Raw genomic sequence first — 18,348 nt, forward strand, 5'->3', positions numbered from 1 at the left:
TCATTTAACACGGTTTGATCACTCTCACAAACCAAAGAAGCTCACAGGGCACACACACACACACACACACACACACACACGTGCACAGGCCCCAGGAAAAGGATCAGCGATGCCTTTATAGTGATCATGTGCCCCTAGGGATTTCTCTCACTTTTCAGTGTGGGTAGCAGGGGCTTCCTTGGCATTCACCATTCGGCATCATTTCCTCTCTTACCAGGAAAATTTACTAAGAATGGTACAGAGGAAGATGTAGGGTGAGAACAGTGGAGACCTCTGCAGGTACCAGCTCCTGTACCAGTCCTAACATACCAGTACATTCACTGCCAAGGGAAAGCCCCTTGCAAGAAAAAGACTAAATTAGTTGAAGATAATGTGTAATTCTCTACCTAACAGAACATCCTGCTGGGACAGAAGGGACTTCATGGTATACAAATATGTATAGATCCCATATACCTGGACTTCGGTCCAGATGAGAGGATCAGATATACAAATATTATGCACACATCAAGTCCAGGACATGATTTTCAGTATCTTTTTTTATCATGCAGAGAGCAAAGAGGTGTTACAGACAGGAGTCACCAGGTATGCTTTCTCAGAGAGCTCACACCTTAGTCTGGCTGTGAGGTTACATGGAAAGGAAAATTCCTCCCATCAGAGTGCACATCCATTTATATTCCACAAGTAGATTTGTGACTTAAAACATCCTAGGCATGATTCTACACATTGCAAAACTCTTATTCCCACTTTATAAATGCAATTAGAGACAACAAAAAGTGAATAGCTGCCCAAGGTCACTGAATTCATAAGGAGCAGAGTTGAGATTCCAACACAGACCTTTTGATGAATCCTTTCCTTTCTCTACTATCCCTACCCAATAGCTCCAAATCAAATATAGATGAGTCAGACAGGTTCACCATCCATTGGAGATGATGGCTACAGCCACAAACAGTAGTTTCTACTTCTGCCTGGAGTCAAGGGAAAAGAACAAGTCAGGGACTTGGCAGCTGACAAATATTGCCCAAATTGGGGGAGGAGGGAGGCAACTGATGGAGAAAGACATTCAATGGTCAGGCTGTGTGTGCCAAGGCAGCACAGCGCTCCCAGGTTGGTGCATTTGAATACCAGGTACGAAATTAAATAGCTGTGCAGGACTGCGAAGGACCACTTGTGCCATGAACTGTAGAAAGTATGCAACAGGGAGCTAAAGTTACCTATGTTAAAGGAAAGAAGAACATGTCTTTGAGAGGTTCCATGCCAAGCTGAGAAGGACAAGTGGATCACTGACCAGGTAGCACAAAAGAAATGAATGAAGAGGAAAAGCTCATTTACCCATGCCTGAAATCATAAGGGAAGTGACAAGATGATATTAATATATCAATGGCTTGAAGTTTTTCAAATTATGGTGAAAGATTTATAATTTTTTTCCTTCAAGGAAGTATCAGGACCCCCCCAAATACCCACCTACCCAGAAATGTCATCAAGATGATAGAAATTTCCATACTTGCGATTGTCTATGGACCAACCCAACTTAGGTCAAGGTCTACTTCCAACCCATGAAGACCAAAAGTCTTGAAATCTATACCTCAGACTTCCTGAAATGACAGGAGATACTGTGCACCTAGTAATAAATGTGTAGTGTCACAAATTAAATGCAACCAGCTGCTATAAAACCAAGGGTTTCTTTTATGACAGTTTGTTTACTCATGAAATATGTTTTGGTTTGAGGATAAGCAAAAGGAAATACTTACCTAGAAAAGATCTAGTCTAGTATTTACCACTTAGGGGGATTGTCTGTTAGGAAAGGGTGAAGAATCAGCCTTCCTGCTTCTGTAATCATTTAAGGTGACAACAAAGACAGCAATAAAAGATCTGTTTGGCTGGTGCTTTCTTTAAGAAAACTTTTTATTTTCCCATATCTGCAAGGCTCACTTCTCCACTCCTAAATGCCAAGGTCTCATCAGAATCCATCAGCAGAACAAAATGAAACCCCTGTTATATTAAAATGCAATCAGTGGTGTGTAAAAGTATCTGTCTGAAATGTAAAACCGTTCGTGCGTTTGGCATTGCTGGGTGCTTTTTTCATAATATATCAAAATTCTGAGTGGTCTCCTTATGTCATAAATTTATGGACTGTAAATAAGATGTGGCTTTAGATGCTGGCAGCAAATGTTAACATCAACAAAATACCTTGGGTCTAATACATTTAGCAGTTATAAATCTGAGCCATCTTACCCGAGAAGGATGGTGGCCACTGCTGTGCACCCGAAAGTCCATCAAGCAACCATGTAGGTGTGACCTGAGGTTTTTGCATGTGTCAAAGGCTACTGATGGCATGAGGTTGGAATGGCAGGGTACACCCTTTAGTCCTTGCCCCAATGGTTATATAATTTTGTAATTGTTGTTTATGGACAATATATCATCTTTTGAGGTTCTAGGCATAAATCATATCTCAAGTGCCATATTTAGTCTCACCTGCTCATATATGAACCACCTGAAGTCTTCAGTCACAAGAGTAATTAGGCTTTTTCTCTCCTCTCTCATGGATGACTCCCCATTCATGTCATGCTACAGAGTCCACTAAGTGAAAGGACATGGTGCCCTGAAGCCAGTCCCTAATGGGATGCTGGGCTCTGGACATACAGAACTTGCTGCTGAATTATTCACCAAGAATCAAAGTGCTGTCAGAGAGATGTGGGTTATTTGGGAAGTGACGAGACAGACTCGGGGGCTTGTTAGGACTGGAAGGCAGACACTTCAAACAAGGTGACTGCTTCAGTGCTGATGAAACAAGACTGGGACAGAATGGGCAGAGGAATGCAGATGCAGCCATGTCTCCATAGGACTATTGACATTCTGTGCTAGCCATAATGCACTGACAATGTCTAGGATGCTGAAGAGACAGTAGAGTCTGGTAGCAACTGAAAAAGGAAAAGAAACATGGAAGGTGCAGGATTTTTTGGTTGAGGGAGGTAAATGAGAATGACAACAGCCTACTATAACAATTGTTTGTCTACAGACTTGGAGAAGTAGTAAATTGGGTTGTTCTGTGAAAAGGCATCTCATAGTCTACCAAGTGGGCAAGGGCTTGCCCCTCCAGCAGGGATTATGTATCCATATGGCTTTGTAGAATAATAAGATAAATGTCTCTTGAAACAAAGTGACTAGGAAATCTTCCCATTCCTCCAAGGTTTTGGTGTGAAAACTTCAGATGCATGAAATCCAGAGACCTGTGTGGAATGCAATTCAAATTCTTAGCCTAAAAAAGAAAAGAGGCTGAAACTCAACATTTTGAGCTGTCATATTTTTCTAAAGAATGTCAAACAGGCTTAATGATAGGCCAAGATTATCCAGTCGGAGCACCGTTGCAAGTCACCCTTGGATAACCTCAAATAATAAATCGAACAAGCAGGCATCTTTTCTCTGTTCTTCATTCTTGTCTTAATGGGAAATGCTGGGAGAAAAAGCATCTGAGTTGCACAGCAAGTGGAATCATCTTCCTATAATCAACGACCCAAAGCCATCCAGGCCTGAGACTCCCCTTTTGTCCATAGCAGAAGCCTTTTAATCACCCTCATGTCCACCAGCCATCAACTCTGCTGGCCTAGGGACACTTCTGCCCTTTATTTCATTTTAACATCATACTTCTTTGGGGCTACATGTGTAGATGCCCAATGCTGGAGGCATCATTGGAACAAATATTAACTAGCATCAAACTCTAAGGAACTTGGAATAATGGCTCCTTTGTATAGGACACTGTTTATTCTAGAGCAGGACTTTGTAGAAAGCAATTAGTTCCACCATGGACAGTGTATGGGGTAACAGTTAATCTTTTGAACAGAGAATCACTTGGGAAATAGAGATGAAAATCAATGTTATCTTCCAAGAGAAAGGGATTGTGCACCAGATGGATTACACTGAAGCCTTGCTAACATGGTCCATGAGGCCCCTGGTGGAGCAGTGTTTATGAGATTCTTCCAATTCATTCAGCAATAAATAAATAAGCCCATCGCACAACAGGCTCCAGAGTGAACAAACTACCCCCCATAAAGTGCTCTCAAACAAAAGGAACAAGGGCAAAGATGCTCTTATACATAGATTTTAGAAAAAATATTTATAAAGCTTTATGTATAAATAAGTTTGAACGCAGAGTTTTCTATTTTTTCTGTCATAAGCTGGCATGCAGGAGATGAAAGTCACAGGTAAACATACCAATTACTATGTCTTTTTTGTAAAGGAATGTTTGTTACAGCTTAGTCTTTCTCAAGCCAATGTGCCTTAAATTTAATTAACTAATTTAATGCAGTAGTTCTGGTTCCATGAAAACCTGTCATTAAATTGCTAAGCCCATTATTAAATTGAGAGTGCATATTTCAATCTAGGGCATCTCAGAATCAAGCATTAAACCTGTCCAACGCCAGGTACACATTTTCAAGACAGGGATTATCTTCAAAGCTACTATGTGCAGAAACTGTGGCCCCCAGTCTCTGATTTATTGTAAACAGTTCCCATAAGTGGCTCTTGATCCCCACAAATATTTTTATAAACATTTTCAAAATAAAAGTGTCATTCTTTTAGAAGTTCCTTTTTGAATTCTTGGGGCACATGAAGTAGAAGAAAATCTACTGGGCCATAGGGGAATAGAAAAGATGCCATGATTGGTGATTGTGTAGTAAAACATGTTTACATGATTTCAAATGGTATAATTATTGGGTAGGTATTTTTGGAAAAAGTTTATTTTATGTTAGTAGATACAGAATGTTCTAAACTACTAGGTTTAAAAGGACCTGTGGAGGTGAATGTAATAGTATACACCTGTAATCACAGTAAGCACTAAGGACACAGAGGCAGAAGGATTGTGAGTTTGAGGCCAACCTGGGCTACACAGTAAGACCATGTCTCCAAAAAAACAAGGGCTGGGGACATAGCTCAATGGTAGAGCACTTGCCTAGCATAAGCAACATCCTGGATTCATCCCCAGCACTGAAAAAATAAACAAATGAATAGGTATGTCTTAGTAAGATCTAGAGAGACAGAGGAGATCACTTGGAGAAGCCACTGCAAAGGTCTTCAGCCCACAGTGGTAAAGTGAACCTGGAGAAAGCTCTGATGGCCAGTGTCTAGTGATAGTGTAGGCAGAAAAGTCAATGCACACAAAGGAACAATGTCCAGGAGCAGAGAGACAAAGTGTCACCTTACAGAAGGCCTAGGGAGGAGTTTGGGACGGTTGGGTGTGAGCCCAGTGAATTTGGGCTGTAAATGCAAAAAGATGGAAGGGAGCCTGCAGCTCAAGGACTTCCTGGGCACTGCCCATCTGCCAGGCTCTCTGGAGTTGATGCATGGCAGCCAGCATAAATGTGTTGGTGCTATGCATCTCACCACTCCCTCCCCTACTCTACTGGGGGCCCTACCTGTAAGGAACCCTGACCTAGAAACAGGTCATACTCCTGGTGCCTGGTGTGGGTGGGTGTGGAAAGCTATTAAGACCACACACAGCAGCCTCCACTGCTCTCTCTACCCCTTTCTGCCTCCATGGAGACAGAGGCTGCCTCCTGGACCAGAGGGCTGCTGGCCAGGGCTTCTACTGTAAGGCCTGTACCTTCAGCGTTTCCTTCTCCTTTTCTATCCGCTGCTGTTCCAGGTGCAGCTTCACAAGGGCAGACTCTTTGGCAGAGATCTCTTCTTTCAGCTGATCTACCTGATGGGTCATGATCTTTAACTTTCTCTTCATTTCCGTTATCTCATCCTTACAAAATGAAAGGAGAAACGTTTGAGAGTGAATTAAACAGATGTTATCATCCCTATGGGAATTCAGCATGCATTTAAGAGGCTTTTAAGGGAAGCGCTCTCAAAACAAGTCTCTTGACCAATTATCACTGAGCAATTCTTGTCTCCTGTGCCCGTCAACCTCAAAGTAATTACTAGCAATAACAGAAAATAGTCACACACGCACGCACACACATACACTTTGTTCCTGGTTTTACTTAAAGGAACTGGAAGCACAGAAAACATTGCGACTAAAAGATTTCAAAGCCAGGTTCTGCGATTTAAATAAGAGGGTGCTGCTGCCTTCTGAGACTCGGGAGTGAGTAGCAGTTTTAAAAACCACAAAGAGGAGAATAGAAATTCTGTATAATAATTAAAAGTAGGACCAGGATCCCCATTAAGTGGTGTCCTTTCCATTTCAAACAACCTGACAGTTCTGCATTAGTTGATCGTTTTCAGATGAATTGCAGATTTCCTTCTTGATTGGATTCTAAATCCCACCACTAGGACAACAGGAACTGCTTTAAGTCCAGGGTAGAGGAGAATCAAAATGTAAAGACACATTCTTTACCTGCGCCTCAACCAGATTCTTGCTATACAGATTCCTGTCTGACCTCACAGCTTCATACAGGTTCTGTTGCTGCTTTAATTTAGTCTCTGATTCAGCTATTTTTTTCCTGTAGTCGAAAATCTGCATTTCACGGACTTTTATGTCTTCCATGTTCATGAGGACCTGGAAGAGAAAGAAGTGTTTGAATATGGTTAAATAGCCCATCTGTGCTTCTGGGCCTGGGACAAATGGAGTTTTGGGTTTTTTGGGGGGTTTTTTTTGTTTGTTTATTTGTTTTTTTTAATCTAAGGGTGCATGGCAGAGATGCCAGCTATCAAAAAATCTGACTAGGACTATAATCACCACAGTATCACACAGAAATCCAGCCTCTCTGATTAGAGGCAAACACATATTTTTATCTAGGCTGCAGTACACTCAATTATAAAGGCTTAACAGTTATTTCATGATCACAAGAAAAAGGAGAAAAAAAAGAAATTCTTTTTTTTTGTCACTGCATTTATTTAACAAGTATTTGAGAACCTTGTAGAATTCTTTCAATTCTGAAAATGTCTCCTGACCAATCCACCCATGAAAGGAAAAAAAAAAAAAAAACACAAGCTTAAATAGATTTTAGCATAAAGTCTTAAGAAAGATGAGAGATGATTTAGCCGTTTGGCCACACTGGCTGATTTATCAAGTTAATGAGAGTAAAAAGGTGGCCTTTGACACTTGACAGCAATCATAGCTCTGTCTTGCCAATGTCAAGTCCATTCCATCAGGGAAGAACAAAGAACCTGCCTAGCAAGTGCAAAGCCCTGAGTTCAAACCCCAGTACTGCCAAAACTAAAATTAGCCAGGTGCCGGTGGCTCAAGCCTATAATCCTAGCTATTTAGGAGGCTGAGATTGAAAGGATCAAGGTGCAAAGCCAGACTGTGCAAACAGTTCACAAAACCCCATCTCCAAAATAACCCAGAGCAAAATGGACTAGAAGTGTGGCTTAAGTGGTAGAGTACTTGCTTTAAAAGCGTGAAGCCCTGAGTTCAAATCCGAATCCCACCAAAAAAAAAGGGAGGGGGACTGAAGTGTAGCTCAGGTGTTAGAGAGCTTGCGTAACAAGAACAAGGGCTTGCAGGCAATCTCTGGTACTACAAAAAAAAAAAAAAATCAACCTACTGAGCATACAGCACTTCTGGGAAGGATAGGAGACCACCTCCTTTTTGCAAGGTTGAAAAGTCAGGGCCTGAAATGCCAGCGTGAGCCAATTCCTCTCCACAAGCACTTCATAATGTAGGAAACATGTAATCATGCCTCTTTGATGCAATGCCCAAAGAAACTGACTTTTTTAAGAAAAACATCTTTAAAAATTCCTTAAGAAAAATTTTAGGAAAGAAAACATTAAATCAATTAAACTACAGTGTGAATAATAGGTGAATTTCTCTTAACCAATGGTTACAATTGAAGGAAACAGAGCAGTGTGACAGAGAAAGAAGTGATGGGGACACACTTGAAGTAACATGACCTGAAAGGTTCCTCTAAGGAAGTAACATCTTTCTCTGGGATCTAAAGGTAGAAAAGACCCTCAGCCTTTGCCACACTGCAGGCTGTTGGAACCAACATGTTCCCAAATTATTGCACTACAAGAATCTTTTTTTTCCATTTGTGGAATTAATACTTCAGGAAATACACTCTGATAAGCCTTGCTCTAGTGTTGCCCATCAGACCTAATGATGGCTGTTGTTGATGATACTTTTGAACATCTTTACATAGGCACCTTTCAAAGGTTTCTTACAGACATGTAAGGAGAGATGGGATTCAAGTTTAGCAAACGTCTTGGAACATATATTATTCTGTGCAATTTTTTCTTATGGGATCAATTGATTTCATCTATTTAGCAATAAAATTTTTGTTTTAAAAATCTCTTAGTTCTTTATATACAATCCCACATCCCATCATTTAAAACAAATTTATAAATATGAAGTGATGCTTCTTTTCCTGATTTACTTGGATCTTCCTTCTCCCTTCAACCCACAGCAGCCCCTCTGTCCATTTGTAGCGTAATTAGGTTAAAAATCTGATATATGCCCTTCCCTACTTTTGTTTGCATTTTGTGTATTCTATTCAGGTCTACAAACATAGTAATAATAGCTCATATTTGTCAGTTACTTTCTCTGTACCTGGCATCTTTCATGGGTTAACTCATTTAATCATCACACAAATCCTACAAGGTGTAATCACCCCAATTTTACAAAGAAGGAAACTGAGATCAAAAAAAATAATATTCACAAAGTGATTCAACTAGCAAGCACACAGCTCCAGGAATTCAGTTTCCTTTTTGTTTTTGTTTCCTGGGGGGGGGGGGCTTTGTTTTTATTTTTAGGCAAATAGGATGTAATTATACATACTTTTGGGTACTTTGCTTCTTATCACTCAATAGTGCTTTGGAGAAACCATCTGAAATAGCTCTCACTCGTTCTCCTTAAGGACTGCACACCACCCTACAGTGGAGTGTGCCTCCACATAGTCAACTGTCTCCACCAGCATTTTTTCCTCCATTTTTGCCACCCTACGTCCTACTGCATTTTGTGCATGCATTCTCATACACTTGTGCTTGCTTCTGTGGGGTAGATTTCCAGGAGTGAACTAACTGACTCAAAAGACATACATATTTTTCACTTTAATAGATATTGCTAGATTGCTTTCCAAAATGGATGTAACATTTTACATTTCCACACTGCCTGCAATACTTTTCTTAATAGAAAACTGTATTTGCAGTTTCAGGATAAACCTTCTTTGGTCAGACTAGATGATTCTTTTTAATGTAGTGTTAAATTTAGTCTGCTGGAATTTCATTTAGGACTCTGCATATGAGTTCTGAAGTGATAGAAGCCTACATCTTTCCTTTTAGTTCTAGTTCAATATCTAGGCTTCTGCTAGGTACGTAAAGTACATGAAGTGCCTTTCTGCTCACTCTTTGTTCCCTTACCCACGTGTTCATTCACCCAATGAGCATGTGCTGAGGACCTGTCTATGCGGGCACTATAAAAGCGCAATTGTCATTAGGAGGAATAAAACACATCCCCTGACATCAAGCTGACCTCTCGTGAGTGGGCCCACCCTAAAACAGGCAACCAACCAATGGATATAACCAGTATCTGAGATAGGCACAGGGCATTATGGGAGAATCAAAGACTAGATTAGTTTCTGAGAACGGACCTACACGACTTATCCAAACAGTTAACATTAGAGGCTTATACAAGTTGTGAGAACTGCCTCTTCATTCTTAACCCCCCAAGGCCTCACCTTCCACATTATCACTACATTATCACTGTAGAAGCAACGAGTTACATCAGCAAAGCAATGCTTATCAGTATTACCCCAAATTATACAAAGTGAATGAGAGGTAGTTTTTCTAAATTCAACTAAAAATTGTATAGCTATAATTATATAGCATGAAAAGTCTTCTGACTCTCAAAAGTTTGAGGGAACTTGACTCTAAAGTCATCAACCCTCCGTCAGTGTTAGAGACAATTCTGTCCACGTTTTCTGTGGCTTCCATAGGTGTTGATCTTTCTAAGTTTTCTACTTCTTCAGTCAAACTTTGATTTACATACTCTCAACTATTTTTCTTTTTTATTATATTTTTGAATTGGCATACAATAATAATACGAGAGTATTTCATTGTGATAATTCTATACAAGTGTAAAGTGTACTTTGAACAAGTTCACCCCCCCATTAGATTCCCATTATTGTTCAAACAGTATTTGGGGGGTTTCTTCACACACACACACACACAAATTCTTATGCATATGTGTGTGTGCTTCCATCTTCTTCACCCCTCAGTATCCTTTCCTCTCCCACTCCTCTCTCTTGCTGATTCCCCCAGACCTTCCTCCTTTCACATTTATGTCCCATTGTCGTCGTCATCACCACCATCATCCATCATTTTAGGCCTAGGCTCCATAAATGAGCAAGACATGCTGTATTTGGTTTTTTGAGCATGGCTTATCTCATTCAACATGATGATCCATCCATTTACCTGCAAAAGACCTAATTTCACTTTTCTTTGTGGCTGAGCAATATTCCATGGCGCATATATAGTATAATGTATAATACTTTCTTTTACCCACTCATTGGTTGTGAGACACCTTGACTGATTCCACCATTAAGCTATTGTGAATAGAGCAGCAATAGACATGGGTGTGCAGGGATCTCTCTTATATATTGATTTATACTCTTCAGATATATGTCCAAGAGGGCTGAAGCAGGGTCATAAGGTAGGTCTACTTTTAGCCTTTTGAGGACCTGCATACTGCTTTTGATAGTGGTTGCACTGGTTGCACAACAGTGTGTGGAAGTTCCTTTTCCCCCACATTCCCCCCATAGCGTGCTGTAGTTCTCTTGATGATTGCCATTCTGACTGGGGGGAGACAGAATCTTTGCATTTCTTTTATGGCTAAGGCTACTGAACACTTCTTCATGTATCTATTAGTTATTTGTATTTCATTTTCTTCGAACAGTATGTTCAGTTATTTTGCCCATTTATTAATTGGATTGCTTGTTCTTTTGCTGTTTAAATTTTTGAGCTCTTAGTATATCGTGGATACTAATCCCTTATCAGTTGAATAGCTGATGAAGATTTTTCTCCCATTCTGTGGATTATCTTTGATTCTGGTAATTGTCTTTTAAGGTGCAGAAACTTTTTAATCTGATGTGGTTCCAATTGCTAATCCTTGCTCTTATTTCCTGGGCAATTGGACTCCTATCCAGAAAAATCCAGATTTTCCCTATTTTTTCTGTACTAGTTTCAAAGTTTCAGGTCTAACATTAAGATCTTTGATTCATTTGGAGTTTGTTTTTGTACAAGGTGAGAGATAGGGGTCTAGTTCCAGTCCTCATAGATAACTAGTTTTCCCAGCATCAGTTTATTCCAACTAATCTTTAGATCTTTATAATTAATGTTATACAAGGTATTTTTAGGCTTTTGCTGCCATTGTGTTTTATTATCATTAATTGCTATTATCCATTTGGTGTAGAATGAAAATGACCAAGGTAAGAATATATACAAACTCAGTGGTGAATGGCTTAAATGGTTGGTTGGGACCAGGAAGGAAAAAGATTAGAAAATCAAAGACAAGGAGGTCTGGGGAAAAGGCATGTGAATGGATCTGAAATTCAAAGAAATACTGTTCTTCTTTCAGTATTTTATTTAATCTACATTTTTAGGATCCTTAAAAATAAGTGACCCGTAGTCTTATAAAATATCAACACTGGTAATCAAAATGTATGTTAGGAATGAATATAGAACCTAATTCATGTACCCATCACTGGATCTAGTCTTTGATTTTAAGAGAAAGCACTATCTTTGCCTAAAATTTAGCCTTTGGGTGAAAATGACATCAACCTTATGGGGGGTCAGTGAAACGAATAGGTTGAAAATACTTTGAGCAGTGTCATCAGCACTCAGAATATCAAGCAGCACATCAGAGAAAAGAAAATAGTGCTTGTTCAATCATTTTGAGAGATGTTAGAATGAGAAAAATCCTTCGTGCAGACAGAGCAAAGCTCCAGAGAAAGGACGTGGGCAAGGCCAGTTCTTTTTTGAGCATCTAACTAGAATGGACCATCTTTCTGCACACAACAGTGCACAGAACCACAGAATTGCCTCTGGATTCCTGGAACCAAACCCATCAGGAAACCAAGATCAAAGGAATTTAAGTGACAATGAAAAAATAGCAAGTGTTGAAACTAAGGGGAAAGACAATTTACCAAGCAATTTATTTCTAAGTGTTGGGACTCAGCTTATTTTGATGGAAATCATTCAAACCAATGTCATGCAGGAGTTCACATTCTGAAAATTTATAAAATGTGTGGGGTGTTAAGAAGCAGTCAAACCTCTCATCACCAAGCTGTTCCTGCTAAATATGATAGAGCAGAGATTACGGAATGTCAGGTTTTGGGCTAAAGCTTGATTAATTGATTATACTTTAAGATACCTCAAACCCACTCATGAAATAAGACACATAGTAAGTTTTATTATGGCCGGAGAACCAGAGCTCTTAGCATTTGTAGGACTGCTTCAGAGGAGCCCAGAAAATGCTTACAATGCAGAATAAGGGTTTGTAACCTCCTCCTACATTTTCTCTTTCTGTTAAAACAACCTGCCAATAGAAATAAGAGTGAGATAAAAATCAATAAGGCTTGTGGAAAACTGCAGCTCAGCCAAAGCTTCACCTAGGCTGAAGCTGGACCAGAAAGTAGGTCATTGAATTTGGAGCCCTTTAACTTCCATTTGATGAAATATCAGTACAATAAACTTCTCAAATAAGTTCTTCTGACTCAATGTCAATGGTCTGAATGCTGACGATGCCTTTACCTTCATAATGAGGCTAAAAAACTCACTCTCGGGAAACAGAAGGGTCCCTGTGCCCAGGCACGGGTGGTTTTGTCTTCCCTAGTTTTCTTACTTCCTTGTTTTATCCTCTATCTTAAATTTAGAGAGTCATATCTATGTTTTGATTTAAGTGAGAGAATATATGTTTATGCCATCACATAAATATCTAGCATATGGTAGTTCAGTCATTAAATAAATACTGACTGATTTTACAGTAGGTTATATTATGTCGTGTTACATCATGCTTGTACTTAGCAAATCAATTTGGCTTTCTGTAAGAATGAAATCCAGTTCTGCTAGAAAGTAGTGATACGTAGGATCCTTCATTTGTGATGACACAAAAAGCTTAGAATTTTTGTCTGTCCCTCGATGCCTTCTCCAGAGTTCTACCCAATTACAGATGCTCCATATAAAATTCTAATTAATATCAAAGGAGCAAGAGCTTTATTTCATTATGAAGATATGTATCTTTAATCAACTTTTGTTTTCCTTGCTTGTTTCTAAGCCCTTGAAAATACAATATTACCCATTTCTTGAAACCTCAGTGTTAAAAAAAAAAAAAAAGAAAAAACATTGTTTGACACTCTTATAGGCAAATGAGCAAAGAGCTGAGAAACGTGTAACTAGAGATCCATTGCAGAAGAACGCTTTTTGGTATGTAAAAACATCTGGGAAGAGATTGCCAGAGTTTAATATTTAGTCTGAAAAAGGGAGAGGCCCTGAAATGAGGCAAATGACTAATGGAAAATGTTCAGTGGATCAAATAATGAACTAGGAATGGTTTTACCTCAATCTTGTAAAAAGTTCAGAAAGGAGTAAATTTGGTGGACCACTTTAATGCTGTGACTCAGGCCTCAACTTTCCTGAACAGTAAAATTGAGAGTGTAGCAAAGGAAAAGCATGAGACCTCAGTGTGCGGGTGTGTGAGTGGAAAGAAGGTGCTTTCTTTCGTGTGCCATGAGAGTCTGTGACTGCTTATCGTGCAGCATTGCTGTGGCAAGTGATGACACATTAAAAAAGGTTTGGGAGGCTAAGCCATCCAATTCTAGCCCCAAAGGGATCTTCTTTGTCGTTTGCAGATGCTAAGTTAAATTAATAAGATATAACCTTGGGCATTCGGCATCTTAGATGGTGCCTTTCCTTTCTCAAAATCAGAAAGAACCAGAAGGCAAATAATGCTGGTTTTGCATCCCAGAAGGAAGAAGACACCATGCTGGGAAGTCTTCTTCCCAGATGAAAAAGCTTGAGATGATTCAGATATGATCATCCACCATGGCAACATGTTTCATGTGGATTTAATATGGTGTTAAGTACTATAAATATGTATTGAAGAATTTCATATAGGGCAGGTAAAGTCACTCACTCCAGCTACTTGGGAGTCAGAGATCAGGAGATTCACAGTTTGAGGCCAACCTGGGCAAAAAGCCTTCAAGACCTAGATCAAAAACAAGCCAGGCAGGGTGGTACACATCTGTAATCTCCTACTCAGGAGGAATAGGTAGGAGATTGGGAGTCTGGGGGAAAAAGTATGAGATCCTTTCTCAAAAATAACCAACAAAACAAAGAGGACTGAGAGCATGACTCAAGTAGTAGAGTACCTACCTAGCAAGCACAAGGCCTTGAGTTCAAATCCCACTACCACATAAAACAAAGTTAATGCAGACACTTAAAAAGTGCATCTTGACTAGTTAATTCAAACGTCCACTTAGGCTTTACATTCATCCTTTCAAAAAGTATTTGAGAAGCTGTTTAGTAGATAAGTCATAGGAAGAGCTCAAAGTTCCTCCACCCCAAGATCCAGGGGGTAGGTTGAGGCAGACATGCAAAAGTAAGGTAAGACAGGACTCCACAACCAACAGAAAGGGAAAACCAGGCCCAGAGAAATTAGAGATCACTTTTAATAACTAAAGCATAAAGCTTCATGGGAACGGTGGAATTTTATTTGGTCCTTAAAGGAAGGGTAATACTATCTGTTTACTTTTTAAATCAGGACACTAAAATAATAGGTATTAAAAAAAAGACAAGGAGCACAAAAGGAAGAAATTAAAACAAGCAATATCCCTACCACTCAGAGACCACTATCGTGTGTTAGTGGGTTTTCTTCCACTCTTTCTCCTATTAAAAAAGGGGGTGAACTAAATCTCCCAGAATGCTTTTCTTCATTGTTGCAGGTGCAGCTCACTCACTGGAACGTCCCAGGGCCAGGAGGTCACCTGTCACTGACTTTCCCTGTGTGTAGCCAGTGCACACAGTTTTTTCTTTGTCTCCAGGAAATATTTTCAAATCAAAGACATCTTTGATTTGGTGGCTCGGTTTCACCATCAGAAGCCAGTTCCCTGCAGGCTTGTTTCTGTCCTCTGCCCACCTCATCTCTTCTCTTGGTTAATCATGACCTTTAATCTTTTCCCTGCGTTCTGAGAGAACTGGAGTTTGCATCCATGTCATCGATTCCATTTACCCCATCAAATCCCTTTTTGCTTTGTTTGGTTTGGTTTGAGATAGGGTCTTCTATATATTCCAGACTGGACTGGAACTCACGATTCTCCCACCTTTGCCTCCTGAGTGCTGGGATTACAAGCACACATACAGGCTTCAATTCTGTTCTTTACTGTAGTCAGTGCAGATTTTAAACCTGCTGTGGTTTGTTTGTGTTGTCTTGTTTGTTTGGGTTTTGTTGTTGTTGTTTTTAGCTTCTTTACAACTGTTTTCCTATACCTTAGGTGACAGACCTATTGGGGTCACCTGTCCTTAATAACATTCTGAGTACCAATGTTTCCAAGAATTCTTGAAAACATTCTGTTTCCCACACTTATTATGGCTTGGTTTCCTATTTACATAGCTTTCTGCATTCTCAGTTGGCCTCCTGTCTCTTGCACATACTGTCACTTTTTTTAGTCACCTCACACCCTCACCAGTCCACACCACCCCAAACCCAAAGTACAATCAGAACCGGGGGGATGGTGTAGCCCATGTCACTAGAGGTTTACAGTGTGAAGCACGATGAGGAACTCAAAATAAAAATGACTATCTGTGTTCTCAACAATCCCTCCAGCTTTCCTGCCCCCAGGACCCCACCATCAGCCTCTCTTCTAGAAGATCCTAGCCTGTCGCTGGTGTAGGTGTTACCTGTACCTGTCCCCTCTGGTTGCCTTTTGCATCTCCCTCCCAATTCTTCCTAGCACACTATCCACCCTCTTCAACTCCTTTGTTGCTTCTTTTTGCTCTGGTCGATAGGATTGCACCTCTCAAACCAACACTAGCATCGAGGTATTTCACCATAAATGGTTCTCCCATTAGAGGGAAACTGGCACCAGGTTCTACACACCTGTACTCTGAAGAAAGCCCTCATACTGGGATTTGCACTATGGTCTCCCTGCTTCTCAGGCATTCAGACTCAGACTCAGACTGATCTACACCCCAGCTTTCCTGGGCCTCCAGCTTGGGGACAGCAGATGGTGGGAATCTGAGCTTCCAGAATCACATGAGTCAGTTCCTCCTGCTTGCTCATCTTCCCCGAAAAACACTGACTAATCCATGGACTGGCACCTGATAGGTCCATGGGTAACACAGACCCTGAGTCAGGGATGAGGCAGTGGCAGGTGCGGCAGTCTTTCCAGCAACTTTCTGGAGGAAGAGAGTCTTCCCTTTGAGGAAGCAAATTGAAGGGACCATGAAGAGTGAAGGCCCTGGTTTGACTAGGGCACCTCAGCTGACTTTAAAAATCTCATCCATTCTCTCGTCTTCTGGTGTAACATCAGCCTTTGTGTCAGCCTGCGTTTGATGTTGTAGAAACGTTTCATTTATGTCTGCACCTCATGACATTTAACAAGTGGCTCCATTCAAGAGCCACTTTTTCAGGAAAAGCTCTGGATTATTTGTCAATCAAATATATGTATTTGTCATTTACATAATAGTTAATATCTGCCTAAGATTCTTCTTAGTACTTTAAAAATATTGCTTCACTTAATCTTCACAAGTACCTCAACCATGTGTGCCTGCCTCCCAATGTTTTTGTATGCATATGAACAAAACTGGGATCAGACTACATAAATAATTTTACATGGCCTTCCTCATATTCATTTTACAAACATGTTCTAAATGTTCTTATGAACATTTAAAAAATATATTTTCAAACAGAGATTTTAGCGGTGGCCTAATATATCAAATAAATGGAGCAAAATTGGTTTAACTTTTTAAAATTTGTCTTCTTCCCTATTTTTCATTATTATTATAAAATCTTTGCAGTTCTTATTTTTCCTTAGAGTTAGTTTTTAAAACAGAAATATCTGGGTCAAAAGGATGACCTTGGAATCATAAATACTCCCTTTAGAAGCAAATGAAAATGGCAGTTTCATGGCATCTTCCCCAGCCCGAAGTATTACTCCTCAATGCCTTACAAAAAATGCACTGGGGTTGACAGAATGGTTCAAGCTATAGAGTGTGAGGCCCTGAGGTCAAACCCCAGTACCACCAAAAAGAAAAAGACTACACTAAAGAGAGCTTTTGGTTTACAGGAATGAGGGGTGTGTGTGTGCATGTGTGTGTGCGCACTGGAAAGTAAGTAAAGCAAGAGATAGAAAAAGTATAGTTGATAAGCAATGTTTAAGAAGTGCTAAAACTGTTCAGGTGAGACGTGGCATAACCCTATCCAACTGTGAAAAGCAGTTGGCACCAGTATCTCTACTTAAGGAAGACAGGAAAACCAGACCACTCTGTATTACAATCAATGGCAAGAACATCTTTTTATCACTCATCATTGTTTACCCAATACTAGTTTAGTGCCTACTTTGTGCCAGGAAGTTGGGAATAAAGAAATGAGTGAGATCAAGTCCTTGCTCCCAAGAGCTCACTATAAAACAAAGAAAATGAATATGCAAACAAATAATTACCCTGGAAGTTGATAAGCACCATCCCAAAGACATCAATAAATCCATAAAGAAGGAAGAGATAGGAGCTAAGTTTGCAGTGCAGAAAAGGGGAGGAAGGAGTTTCCAGTGAGAACAAAAAACTTGAACTCAACCCCCATAGGTCAGAGTACCCCAACTGCTGTGCCACGCATGGCCTCATGTGCCAAAATACCCATCACTCCACCTACAGGACAGCCACATAGGACCCAGGCAACCCTGGGTTAGTACCTTCCAGCCCTGAGCAGCCTCAGTCTATATTCCCATGGGCCACAGATATATAATTTTCTTCATTGCTGGGATGTGGAAAATGTTAGAAAGCATGTCCCAGGCAGCTGAAAGGTGACAGAGCTTTACAAGGCAGAGTAATAATAAAACCCCACTCCTGTAATCCCAGCACTTGGAAGGTTAAGGCAGGAGGATCTGGTGTTCAAGTCCTATCCCTGAACCTCCGCCCAACCCAACTATGCATGCACTCCAGAGAGTACCAGTTCGCACATGCTCAGTAGATACCATGCAAAGACAGCTGGTTAAAGTAAAACCAACTCCCTGAAGTCCTTGTAGTGTGTCATTGAGCCATCTCCCTCTTAACCAACTCCCAAGGAGGAGAGATGGAGAGCTCAGCTACCCTATGTGTGGACTTCCAACTGTCATAGGGTTTTAGGTTTACAGAAAGTTTAAGATAAAAATGCTCTTTGGAAATGTGACATATGAACCTGATGCCAATAGTCACTTGGGT

The 18,348-nt window shown here is 40.2% G+C and overlaps 1 protein-coding gene across 1 annotated transcript in view; it reads right to left on the reverse strand.

Moving 5' to 3' along the window:
- Positions 1 to 18,348, reverse strand: part of Cfap58 (cilia and flagella associated protein 58) — a 122,582-nt gene that overhangs the window by 69,222 nt on the left and 35,012 nt on the right. Inside the window, exons 10-11 of the mRNA XM_074078351.1 lie at positions 6,335 to 6,496; positions 5,597 to 5,743 (exon numbers count right to left, since the gene is read on the reverse strand). Of these exons, the coding sequence (XP_073934452.1) occupies positions 5,597 to 5,743; positions 6,335 to 6,496 (309 nt within the window). The remainder of the gene's footprint in view (positions 1 to 5,596; positions 5,744 to 6,334; positions 6,497 to 18,348) is intronic.

The sequence above is a fragment of the Castor canadensis genome, chromosome 7, assembly GCF_047511655.1.
Source record: "Castor canadensis chromosome 7, mCasCan1.hap1v2, whole genome shotgun sequence".
NCBI classification, from domain to species: domain Eukaryota; kingdom Metazoa; phylum Chordata; class Mammalia; order Rodentia; family Castoridae; genus Castor; species Castor canadensis.